The sequence below is a fragment of the Bufo gargarizans genome, chromosome 6 (assembly GCF_014858855.1).
Source record: "Bufo gargarizans isolate SCDJY-AF-19 chromosome 6, ASM1485885v1, whole genome shotgun sequence".
Taxonomy (NCBI): domain Eukaryota; kingdom Metazoa; phylum Chordata; class Amphibia; order Anura; family Bufonidae; genus Bufo; species Bufo gargarizans.
This window is the reverse complement of record NC_058085.1, coordinates 334,482,217-334,498,601: the sequence shown is the minus strand read 5'-3', so window position 1 is coordinate 334,498,601 and position 16,385 is coordinate 334,482,217. Positions and strand designations below refer to the sequence as shown.

At 47.4% G+C, this 16,385-nt stretch overlaps 1 protein-coding gene across 21 annotated transcripts in view; it reads left to right on the top strand.

The window, feature by feature from the left end:
- Nucleotides 1-1,067: 1,067 nt before the first annotated feature.
- Nucleotides 1,068-16,385, top strand: part of LOC122940860 (janus kinase and microtubule-interacting protein 3) — a 123,951-nt gene continuing 108,633 nt past the window's right edge. For all 21 annotated transcript variants that reach the window (XM_044297708.1, XM_044297710.1, XM_044297703.1 and 18 more), the window contains exons 1-2: nucleotides 1,068-1,202; nucleotides 15,026-15,523. In XM_044297708.1, the coding sequence (XP_044153643.1) occupies nucleotides 1,068-1,202; nucleotides 15,026-15,523 (633 nt within the window). The remainder of the gene's footprint in view (nucleotides 1,203-15,025; nucleotides 15,524-16,385) is intronic.

The window sequence follows — 16,385 nt, the reverse complement described above, 5'->3', positions numbered from 1 at the left end:
TTTTCTATTGTTGCCCTTGCCCTTTATGTTATGTATTTATGTTTTTTTTGTGGACCTATCTTTAGGATAGGTCATCAATATCAGATCAAGTGGGGGGGGGGGGGGGGGCACCCGTCAGCTATTTGAATTGACTGCTCTACTCCAAAACAAGCACCAGAACAGTTCAGCTCAGTGAATAGGAGCAGAGTTGCAGTACCACTAATGGCAATACACGGTTCATGGAGCCGTGCCGTTCTAGAGCACAGCAGCCCATTCAAGCAGCTGATCGCTGAGGATCCCAGGAGTTGGACCCCCACAGATTTGATACTGATGATTATCCTAAAGAAAGGTTATTGATATGGCAGTCCTGGAAACCCCGTTTAAAGGGGTTGTCCCATCTGGGCATTTAGCAGATCCACAGGATGTTCTTCCGATAGCCGTGGGTCCCACCTCTAAGACCTACTTCTATCTCAAGAATGGAATGCCTTCATGCCATGCAGTGAATGGAGAGATGGCCAGTAATGTATGGCTCTCTCCATTTACTGATATGGGGCTTCCAAAAATATCCATTTGTCATAAATGTCCAGATTGTTATACCCCTTCAACCTTAAGTTTATCAAACAATGTTTCTATGAGAGTATAGAAATTGGAAAGCACAATTGCTGCTACAAGCCCATTAATTAAATTGAACTATTGTACTTAAGTATGAGACCCCTCTATATAAGCCAAGAGCAATTCCTGCTCCGGAGGACTGGGTGCCATGTAATAAAACATCTCTCCAGCAGTGGACGCTGCAGGAGTATAGAATGACTGCCCACTGGTTTTATTTCAGATGCTGATGCCATTGGGTCCTCGTCTAGAGAATGGGTCATATAGACTGGACAAGCCCTCTAATAATGTGAAAAAAAAACATGGTTGAATTAATATTGACCATCTAATGTGCATTAATGTAATTTCTTTTTTTTTTTTTTTTTTTTTACAGATAACAAGAAAAATGTAGAAAATCAATAAAAGGGTACTTGGCTCTGTGAAGCAGAGAGGTTCCCTCTCTGATCCGGTCTGCGCCCTTCCAGTCACTCCACCTCACAATGTCAAAGAAGGGCACCAGCAGCAGAGTTAAGGGAGAGAGACCTGATACACTAGCTTCCTTACAGGCTGCGAATGAAGACCTGAGGGCCAAACTCACGGATATTCAGATAGAGCTCCAGCAGGAAAAGAGTAAGGTGAGCAACTGGGGATCTATGTGAATCTATAAGCAATGTCTTTTGGACGACTCTGCTTTGCTTTTATATTACTTCATCAGTTTATTGCATCTAAAATACAAATTTAAGCAACTTTGCAAATGTTCTTGATTAAAAATGTTCTGCCATTTTATGTCTACAGTTCCAAGTCAGACCTATGTGTCTCCATGGTTACAGACTACAAAAAAAACACTCTGTGTAGTCTGATCTCACAGTTCTTTGTTACTTCATTCTTCTGCCACCTCTTCTTGCTAACCTACAAGAGGCAGATGGATGGCTAGAGTAACATAAGTACAGGATAAGACTATGTAGGTTTTGTTTGAATGGAAACAAATAGCTCTGTATTAGAGCTGCGTACACAAAAGGGTATGGTAGTTTTAGTTGTATTTCCAAGCAGTAACACCCATTAAAATGTCATCACCATTACACAGTCTTAACACTGCCATTAAGCCAGAAAAATTAAAACTTCTGACTGCCTACAGTCGCCACTAGGTGGAGCTTTCTGAAGATGGATTCTTCATTGACTTTAGAGATGAGCGACTTTCCCAAAATTAATTTTGGGTTTCGATTTGGTTGAATCAGACCTGTTTAAAATGTCATCACATTTTCCCAAAATGTATTTGGTTGAATTGAATCCATTTAAATTGCCATTGCCAATGACCATCTTTTAAATCAATAGATGATGGCCCTGATGTATATTAAGCAAGCATTTAGCTTAAATTACCCTATTGAACTAAGGACTAGTGTTGAGTTAACCCGAACTGTTCGGTGTTCGGGCATTTAATAAAGCTTGTTGAAATGCGGCAGGGCAGCCAATCAACAAGCTTTTAAGCAGTAGTCACTTAGAAGCCATCATAGCCATGCCTACTATTGGCATGGCTGTGATTGGCCGGTGCATCATGTGACCCACCCTCTATACAAGCTAGATCATGTGTAGCACCGCCCATCAGCTCTGAGTAGTGCAGGGACAGGAAGCAGGCAGCTGAAGTGAGGGAGAGTGTTAGGAATCTGTCACGGATGGTGTACAGGAAACAAGGCAAAGCAACATGCATAAATGACTTGCTGGATCCAAAAACTAAGGAACCAAGGGGGGACCCCTGCAGAAGACCTGGCACTTTCCCTGGTTGCTCAGCCTATGCAAAGATCCGAATGGTGGAGGTTTGCATATCCACGTACCTTGACTATATAACCCCTGAGCACCCTACGATAGTGAGGGGACACGACCACCGGCTCCCTACACAAGATACGGAGGGAGTCAGGGTCACCTGGGATCCAGCAAACAGAAAGTAACAGATAAATGTTCAACACTTAGCTTTTGTAGCAGACAGGAGAACAAGACCAGCGTGCACACACACTCCAGGAAGAAATATAAGCCGCCCAGAAAAGCATTCTGGGGAGGAATTTAAAGGGAAGCAATTAGTCCAACACATGACAGCTGAGAGAGGCTAACGAGATGAGAAACTGAATACCACAACAAAGTCAAGGAGGAGGTTCTGAAAGACCTCTGTCAGAGCTTCTCAGCTGTCTGGTTGTGACAGAATCTGGCTATTTGTTAAGTGGGTGACCTACAGTATAATGATTTTTTTTGGGTGCAATACACCAGCTTTGCACCCCTGACACAGAAATATAATAATTAATCTGGCTGTTAATTCTGTGGGTGACCTATAGCGATGTTTTTGTGGATGCAATCCACCATCTTTGTACTCCTGACACAAAAATATAATAATTAATCTTTGTTAGTTCGAAGGGTGACATATTCCCATTTTTGTAAGAGGTACACCTGCACTGCATACGTGACAGGGAAATAAATATAGTTAATCCGTCTGTTAGTTCGGTGGGTGAGAGCATCAAATGACGGACGTGGCCCTGGTCGTGGTGCTGCTGGTGTTGGTGGAGCTCCTGTTGCAGAGAGAGGACGTGGTCGATCTGTGCCAGCTACACGCCCAAATGAAACACCTTCCTCAGGTGTACGTAGGCGACAGAACGTTCAGCGTTATTTTGTAGGCCCGAATACCAATGGTGAGGCCAGAACAAATAGAGGCAGTAGTAGATTGGGTGGCTGACAGTGCCTCCAGTTCCTTCACATTGTCTCCCACCCAGTCCCATGCTGAAAGCGCAGAGTTGGCACCTGCTGCCCATGGGCATCTGTCTTTCACCTCACCCACTTGCAAATCAGCCAAGCAGTCTGAGCCCCAAGTCATGTTTTTGGATGACTCTGCTGGCAGGGTTTACATGGGCCATCCACATAGCCCTGCCCCAGAAGTGGAAGAGATTGAGTGCACTGATGCCTAACCACTTATGTTTCAGTATGTGGACATGGGAGGACCACCAAAGCACGTCTCAGATGATGACGAAACACAGGTGCCAACTGCTGTGGCTTTCGAAAGTGTGCAGACCGACAAGGAGTGCAGGGGTGAAGACTGGGTGGAAGATGATGTGGAGGATGATGAGGTCCTCGACCCCACATGGAATCAAGGTCATGCGAGTGACTTGTGTAGTTCGGAGGAAGAGGCAGTGGTCGCACAGAACCACCCAGGGCCGGTGCAAGGATTTTTGCCGCCCTAGGCAAGATAAAAATTGCCGCCCCTCCCTTATCAGATGATCTGCCCATATCATGACATCACTGTTATGGGAGGATCTGTGGATGACGCACAGTTATGGGAGGATCTGTGGATGACGCACAGTTATGGGAAGATCTGTGGATGACGCACAGTTATGGGAGGATCTGTGGATGACGCACAGTTATGGGAGGATCTGTGGATGACGCACAGTTATGGGAGGATTTGTGGATGACACACTGTTATGGGAGGATCTGTGGACGACACTTATGTCATCCACAGAACCCCATAAGTGTCATCTACAGATCCCCCATCAGATGCATCAGTGTGGAGGGAGGAGGCGGAGACACTCATGGTGGGGCCCGTTGCAGTGATTCTACTCTAATACACCAGGCCCCGCCGCAGCTGTTAAGTACATTCAATCCGAATGGGTCCGCAATTACTGTACTGTACTTACTGCAGTACCTTATGTATAGCATTAAGACGGTGCAGACCGGCAGCTCCCTCCTCATGCGCCGCCTGCCTGCTTATCTCACTTTATGAATGAACAGGCAGACGGTGCATGAGGAGGGAACTGCCTCATCTTAATGCTATACATAAGGTACTACAGTAAGTATAGTACAGTAATTGCGGACCCATTCGGATTGAATGCACTTAACAGTTGCGGGGCCTGGTGTATTAGAGTAGAGTCACTGCACCGGGCCCCGCCATGAGTGTCCCTGCCTCCTCCCTCCACACTGATACTTCGCTGGCCGCGCTGTGCAGCATAGCGGCCAGCAAAGTATCCGCAATCCGCTTTATAAGACGCACGGCCATTTCCCCCCCACTTTTGGGGGGGGGAAAGTGTGTCTTATAAGGCAAAAAATACAGTAAATAATAAACATATTGCATTGTCTACTGACTACTTACCAGTCCAGGACAATAAGATGAGCTGGTCTCGTCTGCAGTCTGGCTCTTGGTCTGGCTCTGGGGACTGGTCCTCCTGGAGACAAACACACTGTAGGTAGTAATTCACCAATGTCGCCCTGGGGTCCGTCCGGCCTGGGGAAGAAGAAAGCAGCTGCACCTGTCCTGCACTCCAATCCACGTAGGATGGTCTGGAGCCCACTTCTGTTCTGTCCCAGAACTAGGACTTTAGGAGAAGGCAATTTAGGCGCTGCTGCCGCACTGGGGGTCGGGGGGAGGCAAATTGCTGGTGGTGGGACTGCTGGACCGTGGCCGTGGCTGGCTGGCTCAGCCAGTGGCTGCTCGGCTGCTGCTCAGTGTGCGGCCTTCTCTTCCTCCTTCACTCCACCCCTCTCTCTGCGTCACGTGACGTGCTCAAGGGTGGGAGGGGTCAGGGGGTTCAGACAGTCCAGATCAAGATCATTCAGGGAGCCTTGGAGGGCGGCAGAGCTCCACCTCCGCTCCACCCTCAGCAGCCAGCCAGGTAAGCTAGCACTGTGCACAGCAGCAGACGCAGTTAGTCACTAGTAGTCAGACGACAGCAGTCAGCAGTGAGGCGGCCCAGCTGGAGATTCTTTAGAGTGGCAAAGCGCTCAGCCTCAGTCGCTCAGGCGGCGCAGCGCAGCATGAGGGGCGCCGCCGGCCGGCCGCCCGAACTTATATTATAACGTTTTTTTCTTTTGTTTTGTTTTTAAGCCGCAACGGGCGCACCCTGCTAAATGGCGCCCTAGGCGACTGCCTAATTTGCCTTACTGGTGGCGCCGGCCCTGGAACCACCAGCACAGCAGAAGAGAGAGCAGAATGCAAAAGCGGAGCGGCCGTCCCCTAGAAAGTATGCCTGCTACTGCCCACCGCATCCAGGGACTAAGCACACCAAAGCCAGCTCCAAGAGTTCCCTGGCGTGGCAGTTCTTCAGACAATGTGCTGTCGACAAGACGCGAGTGGCTTGGACGCTGTGCAATCAGAGCGTGAAGCGAGGCATAAATGTTCTAAACCTGAGTAACACCTGCATGACCAGGCATCTAAGTGCAAAGTACGTGCTGTAGTGGAGTAAACGCCTCAAAAACCACGAAAGATCTCAGGCTCCTCCTGCTCCCTCTTCTGCTGCAGTCTCGGCCTCTTCCTCCCCCACTGGAGGGACAGTGGCACCTGCCACTCCGCAAAAAGAGGATGTGGCAGCAACGCCACCACCTCTGTCACCATCACCAAGCATCTCCACACTGTCCCACGGAAGCGTTCAGCTGTCCATCTCCCAAACACTGGAGAGAAAGAGGAAGTACCCCCTCTACCCACCTGCGATCCCTGGCCCTGAATGCCAGCATTTCAAAATTCCTGGCCTTTGAAATGCTGTCTTTCCGTCTGGTGGAAACAGAGACTTTTAAAAACCTTATGGCGGTGGCTGTCCCACAATACATGGTTCCCAGCCGCCACTACTTTTCGAGGCGAGCCATCCCTGCCCTGCACAACCAAGTGGCAGACAAAATTAAGTGTGCACTGTGCAACGCCATCTGTGGAAAGGTCCACATAACCACCGATACGTGGACCAGTAAGCACGGCCAGGGACGCTATATCTCCCTAACTGCACACTGGGTAAATACAGTAGCGGCTGGTCCTGAGGCGAATAGCAGTTTGGCGCATGTCCTTCCGCCACCGAGGATTGCAGGACGTTTCTCTTTGCCTCCTGTTGCCTCCTCCTCCTACTCCGCTTCCTCCTCTACCAGCTCCTCATCCAGTCAGCATAACACCTTCACCACCAACTTCAGCACAGCCAGGGGGAAACGACAGCAGGCAGTTTTGAAACTCATCTGTTTGGGGGAAAAACCCCACACCGTGCAGGAGCTGTGGACAGGCATGTAACAACAGACCGATGAGTGGTTGGTGCCAGTGAGCCTCAAGCCTGGCCTGGTGGTGTGCGATAACGGGCAAAATCTTGTAGCAGCTCTGGGCCTAGCCGGTTTGATGCACATTCCTTGCCTGGTGCATGTGTTGAATTTAGTGGTGCAGAGGTTCCTTAAAAATGAACCGATATGTCAGAGCTGCTGCAGAAAGTGTGGGCCATTTGTGCGTGCTTTCGGCGTTCTCACCCTGCTGCTGCTCGCCTGTCTCGCTGCAGCGTAACTTCGGCTTTCCAGCTCACCGCCTCATATGCGACGTACCCACAAGGTGGAACTCCTCCTTGCACATGCTGACCAGACTGTGCCAGCAGCAGCAGGCGATAGTGGAGTTTCAGCACGCACGGGTGAGTCGCTCTGCGGAACAGCACCACTTCACCACCAATGTGTGGGCCTCCATGCGGGACGTGCCAATGATGCCCCCCTCAGCATTACTATCCCACTTCTATGTCTCTTTAAAAAAAACACTTCGGGCGATGATGGAAGAGGATGTGGCACAGGAGGAAGTGGAGGAGGAAAAGTGGTCATTTCAAAGGTTATCAGGCCAGTCATTCACAAGTGGCTCGGAGGGTGGGTTCCTGCACCAACAGAGGCCAGGTACACAACTGTCCAGCCAGGGCACAGTTCTGGAGGATGAGGAGGATGATGAGGAGGAGAAGGAACGTGTTCACAGCAGGGTGGCACCCAAAGCAGCTCATGGGCATCACTGGAGGGTGGCTGGGGGGATACAGACGATACAGACGATACACCTCCCACAGAGGACAGCCTGGCACAAATGAGCGACTACATGCTGCAGTGCCTGCACATTGTAACTTGTGCTGATTACTGTGCGGCCACCCTGCTGGATCCCCGCTACAAGGACAACGTACCGTCCTTAATTCCGTCACTGGAGCGTGATCAGAAGATGCGCGAGTACAAGCGCACGCTGGTAGACGCGTTGCTAATGGCATTCCCACCTGACAGCGGGGGCACAGTGGAAGCACAAGGCGAAGGCAAAGGAGGAGGAAGAAGTTGCCAACGCAGCTGGGGCACCGCCAGCACCTCAGAAGGCAGGGTTAGCATGGCCGAAATGTGGAAAAGCTTTGTCAGCACACCACAACAACCAGCACCACCAGCTGATATGGAACGTCTTAGCAGGAGGCAGCATTTCAGCAAAATGGTGGAACAGTTCGTGTGCACATGCCTACACGTACTGACTGATGGGTCTTCCCCATTCAACTTCTGGGTCTCCAAATTGGGCACATGGCCTGAGCTTGCCCTTTACACCTTGGAGGTGCTGGCCTGCCCTGCGGCCAGTCCGAACGTGTGTTTAGCACGGCTGGGGGGGTAATCACAGACAGACGCAGCCACCTGTCCACAGCCAATGTGGACAAGCTCACGTTGATTAAAATGAACCAGGCATGGATCCCAAAGGACTTGTCCGTACCTTGTGCTGAGTAGACAAGTATATCGGCCGCACCCAGCCATTGTTATACCCCAGCGCACTTTCTCTTTGCATTCTCTTTTCAATTTCCCAATGTTTTGGTGTCAAATTAATAAAAAAAAAAGAACATTTTTTTTTTATAAAAAACAAAAACAGTGTTTGCTACCTCCTTTTCCTCCACCACCGCTTCTACCTACATCACCAGGTCCACCGCCTCCTCAACCTCCTACTCCACTTTGACTTCCACCTCCTAGTTCAAGATTATTTATTTTTTATTTTTTTCTATTCTATGTTATTTTATGTCATTTCCCTATCCACATTTGTTTGCAGGGCAATTGTCCTGCTCTTACCCCCATTTTGCTTCCTTTTGCAGCCATCTAGCCCTTACTATGTCGATTTTACAGGCATTTTAGTGCCCCAAAGTTCGGGTTCCCATTTACTTCAATGGGGTTCGGGGTCAAGTTCGGGACCCGAACCCGAACTTTGAGCCGAAGTTCGGCCGAACCCGGCAAACTCGAACTTCCAGGTGTTTGCTCATCCTTAATAAGGACGACTTCCATAGTTTAGGAAAAGTAACTCAAACTCTAATACCAACGTATCTTAAACCGATTCATCACATGTCCTATGGGTTTCATCAACTTAAAGGGGGTATTCCCATCACAATCATCATTGTTAAATCTGTTAATGATTTGACAGTGATCATTTTTGTAAATACATGTTATTACCCAATTCCCACCCTTTTTGAGAAAATAAGTCCCCTCTTACCTGATTGTTGTCTTTCGTCTCCCCTTGTTACGCCACCTCTCGCCTGTCGAATCCTGTGGCTGCGCTTGCGCAGACGACTGAAGATTTTCTCCCGGCCGGGCCGCGCAATGTTTGGAACGCGCACGCCACTGCGCATGCGCCATGATGACTTCTTCCTGGCCAGTATAGTACAGAGCCATGAACGCGCACGCGGCTCTGTACTATACAGGCCAGGAATAAGTCACCATGGCGCATGCGCGGCGGCGTGCGCATTCAGGACATTGCGCGTTCAGGACATTGCGCGGGCCGGCCGGGAGAAAATCTTCAGGCTTCTGCGCAAGCGCGGCCCGGCCGGGAGAAGACGTCCATCAAGCCCAGCTGAATCCAGGAAGTGGACGTCGCGCTCGCCCCAGGTAAGTATGAAAACCGCTGATGGGAATACCCCTTTAAGGGTTTTTCCATAAACTTCAATAATCACATTCCATACGATAGGCAGTAAATCTATGATTGCTGGGACCCTTCCCCCCCAAAAGCAGTCAAGCTACCACTCCATTAAAAGTCTATGGGACAGGTGGAGAAAGTCAAACTGGTATTACATGTACTGTATCTCATGGAAAAAAAAAAAACGTTACTTCTGTATGGTTCAGGTTCCGTTGTCTAATATTATATTTAGAGATTAGCGAATTATTGTAGAATTCAATTTGGCTGCTTCACCGAATTTTGCAAAAATATTAGCTTAGTAACGAATTACTTCGTCATGAAGCGCATTTATTTGTGAGTAGTGGGTGAAATGACAGGAAGCGGCGATTGCACCACAGACCCCCCCTTCTGTCATTGTACCCCTCAGATGCCGCGTTTATACATGATTGCAGCATCTGATATAAATACCAGAGTATAAAATTAAAAAAAGAAATGTAAAAAATCATACCTGATCCATTTGCTCGTGACGGGCCGGCCGATCTGGTGCGAAATCTCGTGCGGCCCGAGATGACATCATGACGGATCAGGTAAGTATGTTTTTTTGTTTTTTACACTATTTCAGGTTAAATTGATTCGCTATCACTAAGCACAAGGAAAGTCGACTTTGCGGCGAATCGAATTTATCTTGACTTTGATTCGTTCAACAGTAATTACATTAAAGGGGTCACATGACATTAGAAAAACTGGACTGCTTTTAAAAACAGCGCCATTCTCATCCATAGGTTATATCTGGCATTGCAAATGAAGCTATATTTGTCTATTCTCATACAAAGATCCTCCTGACAGAAACCATTCAGTGTGAATAATATACAATAACAGGTATGGAACATCTGGGGTTAATACTTTCCATGCATTATAGCATCGGGATACACAGCTGAATGTCTTCTCATCCTGCATTATGTAAATTCTCTTAAGCACGGATTCACAAGCTGTACATAATCGTAACCAGTGAATCTACATAGACCTTGCATTTTTCTGCAGACTCAGTGCATAGAAGGAAGCGTCCGTCTCTAGCTGTCATTAGGATATTGTAGGGTCAACACATCTCTAGGTTTTGTCCTGAGCAGACCTGATTCTTGCAGGCACAACAACCCTGGATACAGAGATTTCACATTCATCCTACTCTATTTCCTGTATATATGTGTATGTTATAGGACAGTGATGGCGAACCTTTTAGAGACCGTGTGCCCAAACTGTAACCCAAAACCCACTTATTTATCGTAAAGTGCCAACACGGCAATTTAACCTGAATACTACAGTCCAATATAGTGTATCTTCCATGTATTTTATTATTTAGCTATAATAGCCGGCCTACATTCAGTGCGCGGCCTGTGCTGTTCATAGTGCGCCATGCACTGATGAAGGGCAGGAAAAGTCTAAGGCGTATAGGTACACCATAGACATTTTCCAGGGCATGGGTGCCCACAGAGAGGGCTCTGAGTGCCCCCTCTGGCACCTATGCCATGGGTTCGCCATCACTGATATACAAGCATATTGTGTTCTTATATTTCAAATGAGACTTTGAATTAGTATTTCCTATTCCATCTTTGAACCTCTATGGACTTTTATCTAAACATATCCAAAATTCTGCACTGATTAATTCCTTAATGTTACTTTATAATGATTCTGAGTTCTGAGTTAAGAGTTCTACATATATTTGTAACAAATTCAATTTGTGTAGAAGTAATTCGCTCATCTCTATTTGTCTTCAAAGCCAGCTGTATAAATATTTTGGGGGTCATTTACGAACAGATATATGCCACTATATCTGGCGCGGACTCTGTTGCACGCCATGTTGCAGCAGAATCTACAACTTCCTCCCCGCTCACGCCAGGTCTAAAAAAGTGGGCAAAGTGTTGGAGGGGAAGGGGATTGGCTGAAAGGCCCATCTCATTCATCATTTTCCATGCCTGGTTTAGGTGTAGAAAATGGTCTAAATGTAAGACAGCTGGGAAGCTGTCTTACATTTAGAATCAACGGAGGATACGCCGAAATTATGTAAAGCCCGGCGCCTCTACATAACTTCGGCTAATCACCAGCAGCGCAGGGGCTTATAAAGACCAGCGTCTAAAATTTCAGTCTTAAAGTGTAACTGCCATTTCATTTTTTTTTACCCTAATGGTATAGTACACCCTGCTGTATAAGTGCTTTTGTGCTTTATCATTTAAACTGTTTCAGTTTCACCTCATAATAACCCCCAGAAATGCGTATCACTTTCACATTGAGCAGGCCTCTTCTCACAGGGTTGTAATGTGCAGCAGTCTCCTCTGTATTATAAACAAGAGAGGGGAGAGCACTGGGAGAAGAACCACAGCCCTGAGCAATGGGGAGAGCACTAGGAGGAGGAGCACAGCCCTGAGCACTAGGGAGAGCACTAGGAGGAGGAGCACAGCCCTGAGCACTGGGGAGAGCACTAGGAGGAGGACCACAGCCCTGAGCACTGGGGAGAGCACTAGGAGGAGGAGCACAGCCCTGAGCACTGGGGAGAGCACTAGGAGGAGGACCACAGCCCTGAGCACTGGGGAGAGCACTGGGAGGAGGAGCACAGCCCTGAGTACTGGGGAGAGCACTAGGAGGAGGAGCACAGCCCTGAGTACTGGGGAGAGCACTGGGAGGAGGAGCACAGCCCTGAGCACTGAGGAGAGCACTAGGAGGAGGAGCTGAGCCCTGAGTACTGGGGAGAGCACTGGGAGGAGGAGCACAGCCCTGAGTACTGGGGAGAGCACTAGGAGGAGGAGCACAGCCCTGAGTACTGGGGAGAGCACTGGGAGGAGGAGCACAGCCCTGAGCACTGGGGAGAGCACTAGGAGGAGGAGCACAGCCCTGAGTACTGGGGAAAGCACTGGGAGGAGGAGCACAGCCCTGAGCACTGGGGAGAGCACTAGGAGGAGGAGCACAGCCCTGAGTACTGGGGAGAGCACTGGGAGGAGGAGCACAGCCCTGAGCACTGAGGAGAGCACTAGGAGGAGGAGCACAGCCCTGAGTACTGGGGAGAGCACTAGGAGGAGGAGCACAGCCCTGAGCACTGGGGAGAGCACTAGGAGGAGGAGCTGAGCCCTGAGTACTGGGGAGAGCACTGGGAGGAGGAGCACAGCCCTGAGCACTGAGGAGAGCACTAGGAGAAGGAGCAAAGCCCTGAGTACTGGGGAGAGCACTAGGCGGAGGACCACAGCCCTGAGTACTGGGGAGAGCACTGGGAGGAGGAGCACAGCCCCGAGTGCTGGGGAGAGCACTGGGAGGAGGAGCACAGCCCTGAGTGCTGGAGAGAGCGCCACGAGGAGGAGCACAGCCTCGAGCGCTGGGGAGAGTACTGGGAGGAGGAGCACAGCCCTGAGTGCTGGGGAGAGCACTGGGAGGAGGAGCACAGCCCTTAGTACTGGGGAGAGCACTGGGAGAAGGAGCACAGCCCTGAGTACTGGGGAGAGCACTGGGAGGAGGAGCACAGCCCTGAGTGCCTGGACTCAGGCACAAAGTGGAGGGGGGAGGGCTGCTGTTGATGCTGCTTTCTCCTGAATAGTAGCAGCTAGAAACATGCAACTGGTCTTGTTTGAAAGCTGACATTCCAGGATGACAAGACCAGAATGACAGCTAAAGTCCAAGCAACAGAGGAGAAATCACTGTTAGAAATCGAGTCGGGAATAATGGCTGGTAAAACCTGCTTTTACTTTCACTTTCAGCTGTATTCACTGCATCCCAATTTCTATTAGTGATATCTTCCCCTGTTCTGAACATATTGCTGTCATTCTGGGATTGTCTAAAAGCTTGGAATGTCAGCTTTCAAACAATAGCAAACCAGAGATATGAGCAGCTAAAGCAGCCCCCCCCCCCCTCCATGTTAGTGTGGAGGAGAATGAGGGAGCAGCTGCAGAGCTGACAGGGGGAGATAAAAAAATTACTGATTTCATGTAATGCAGGGCTTGTCTGTCTCTGGTTAGCTGTATGTGAGCGGATACACGCTGCTCTGGGGTAGTGGGGGAGGTTATCTGCATTCTGCTTGGTCTTGTCTGTCTCTGGTTAGCTGTATGTGAGAGGATACACACTGCTCTGGGGTAGTGGGGGAGGTTATCTGTATTCTGATTGGTCTTGTCTGTCTCTGGTTAGCTGTATGTGAGAAGATACACATTACTCTGGGGTAGTGGGGAAGTTATCTGCCTTCTGATTGGTCTTGTCTGTCTCTGGTTAGCTGTATGTGAGAGGATACACACTGCTCTGGGGTAGTGGGGGAGGTTATCTGCATTCTGATTGGTCTTGTCTGTCTCTGGTTAGCTGTATGTGAGAAGATACACATTACTCTGGGGTAGTGGGGAAGTTTTCTGCATTCTGATTGGTCTTGTCTGTTTCAAGTTAGCTGTATATGAGAGGATACACACTGCTCTGGGGTAGTGGGGGAGGTTATCTGCATTCTGATTGGTCTTGTCTGGCTCTGGTTAGTTATATGTGAGAGGATACACACAGCTCTGGGGTAGTGGGGAGGAGTTATATGCATTCTGATTGGTCTTGTCTGTCTCTGGTTAGCTGTATGTGAGAGGATACACACTGCTCTGGGGTAGTGGGGGAGGTTATCTGCATTCTGATTGGTCTTGTCTATCTCTGGTTAGCTGTATTTGAGAGGATACACACTGCTCTGGGGTGGTGGGGGAGGTTATTTGCATTCTGATTGGTCCTGCTAGTTCATGTAAGAAGAGCAATGGATTATGGGAAGTGAGGGAAATACAGGATTGCCTCGAGGACAGCAGAGGCCATCTTAGGAAGATGCTGAAATAGAGGCACAGAGAAATAGGGTTGCTAAGGGCTGAATACAGACATCAGAAAGGTAATATTAACTGAAAAATAAAGCTTCATGAATATCTTCCCTTCATCACACATGTTAGGAATTTCAATTTTGGTAGTGAAATGGCAGTTATACTTTAATAAATGTGCCCCTTTGTCTATAAGCACCATCTAGTGGAAGGCAGGAAGAATTTGTAGCATTTATGGCTTTGTGAATGGAAGCAGCGGTTGCCTATGATCATAAATAAATATAATAAATGAATGCAATTTGTGTTTGACTACTGCACAGGAGATTATTTCTGTTCAAAAGCCATTTATACTATGTGCTATCCTAGGCAACCACCTACCTTCTGCAATAGAAGTAGTTGGTCAGTAAGAGAAATTATCTACAATATTGTTATACCCCAGTAGTTTCGGCACTATATAATCCCTATCTTTCTATATGCTACCTCAATTTTTTTAGGGAAGGCCTCTATCTTGGCGTATGAATAGCTCCATCTAGTGTCTGGTGGTGTTATATATTCTATTTTATTTTCATTTTTTCCCCTACAATTTCTCTGGGATCCCACAAGCAAGATTCAACATGCCAGGGATCTACCGTAGTTACATCTGTAAATTGGACAGGAAATATAGAGTTGATGCTAGGATAATACAGATTGGTCCCATTGATACAGTTCCAACAAAGAGTGGTGAGGGAAGAGTTGTAGAGGGTGAAGAGGAGAAATTTATTACATTTTCTTCTCCACTGTATTCAGATGAAATGCAGAGTGTAAAAGTAAACTGAAATATAATTGGGAGCTGTTATTTATACTGTTTCCTAGTATTTTTTTTGAAGTAGCTGCTGATACTCTTCACGTTGTATTTTAGAGTACTCCAATAATTGCTCGGTCTTGGAAGCTTCCATATAATCTCTATGTCATAGATTGATTTATATATGTTATATTTCTTTAGATATAGATATTCATGAAATATATATTTTTGGGTCATTTTTAGGTAAGCAAGCTTGAACGAGAGAAAAATCAGGAAATCCGCCAAATTCGAGAACACGAACAACATAAAAACATTGTTCTTGTGACAGAGCTAAAGGCCAAACTTCATGAGGAGAAAATGAAGGAGCTCCAAGCCGTCCGGGAAGCCCTATTGAGGCAACATGAGTCGGAACTGATCCGGGTTATTAAAATTAAAGATAATGAAAACCAGAGGCTGCAAGCTGTGGTGAATGCTCTGAGAGACGCGGCCCCGGACAAAGTGAAGACAGTTCTTTATAACGAGGCAAAGGAAGAAGTCAAAAAAAGTTTTGAGTTTGAGAAAATCAAAATGCAACAAGAGATTTTTGAGCTCAAAGGAGCCAAAAAACAAGTGGAGGAGGCATTGACTGTGGTTATTCAAGCTGATAAAATGAAGGCTGCGGAAATTAGGAGTGTGTATCATTTACATCAAGAGGAGATCTCCAAAATCAAAAAGGAATGCGAGAAAGAAATCCGGAGATTGGTATGTGGCGAAATAAAGTTTATAAAGTACAAACTATGCAATGATCTCACATCTTTACATTTACAGAAATGTCTCTTGCTGCATTGTTGACTCAATTTTGAGCTATTTAACGGTTAATGTATAAATGTGTCATTTGTGGTAAAAATAGAAATTCAGATATTATTCAGATATACATGCCTCAATATGTAATAAGAATATAAGTTTCTGCAATAGGCATCCTAACCACTAGGTGGTGCTATGGAAAACTGCACTACAACCTCTTGAATGAAAGGGCTGTATCCTTAATGTGTTTCTGTACAGTGATCACCTTAACAGCACGCCATGTGGATAGTCATGGTATTGCAAGCAATATCCTTCATAGCTGCCATTAGATAAACAGACAGTTTTGGTACCTTACAACCCATTAGTGGTCCTCAAGTACCAAAATTGGATGTCCTACAGCAAACAAGCCTCTGAAGGCGACGATCATATAATATGCAGACATGTAAAATAATTTCCTCAGCTTACAATACACACTGTGCAAATTATATACATGGTCGAGTCACATTATTATGACCACTTCCTACTTTTGACGCCGGCAGCGTGTAGCTCATGAAGCAAGTCACGTGTGATGAGCTGGCTCGATGGGTATATAAGGTATGTGATAGGCTGTCTGCCCACATACCCCTTGTTGCTATCATGGGTAAAAGGGGTATTTTCAGAGTTGCAAAAGGAATGATTATTGGCTTTCAGGCCAAAAGTGTTGGTATTTCTGAAACTGCGCAGTTGGTTAACTGTTCTCGTGCTGCTGTGGTGAAAGTGTATCGTGAGTGGACAAATGGCACCATTGTGAATAAGCAACGTGGAAACTGTGGAGCACTAC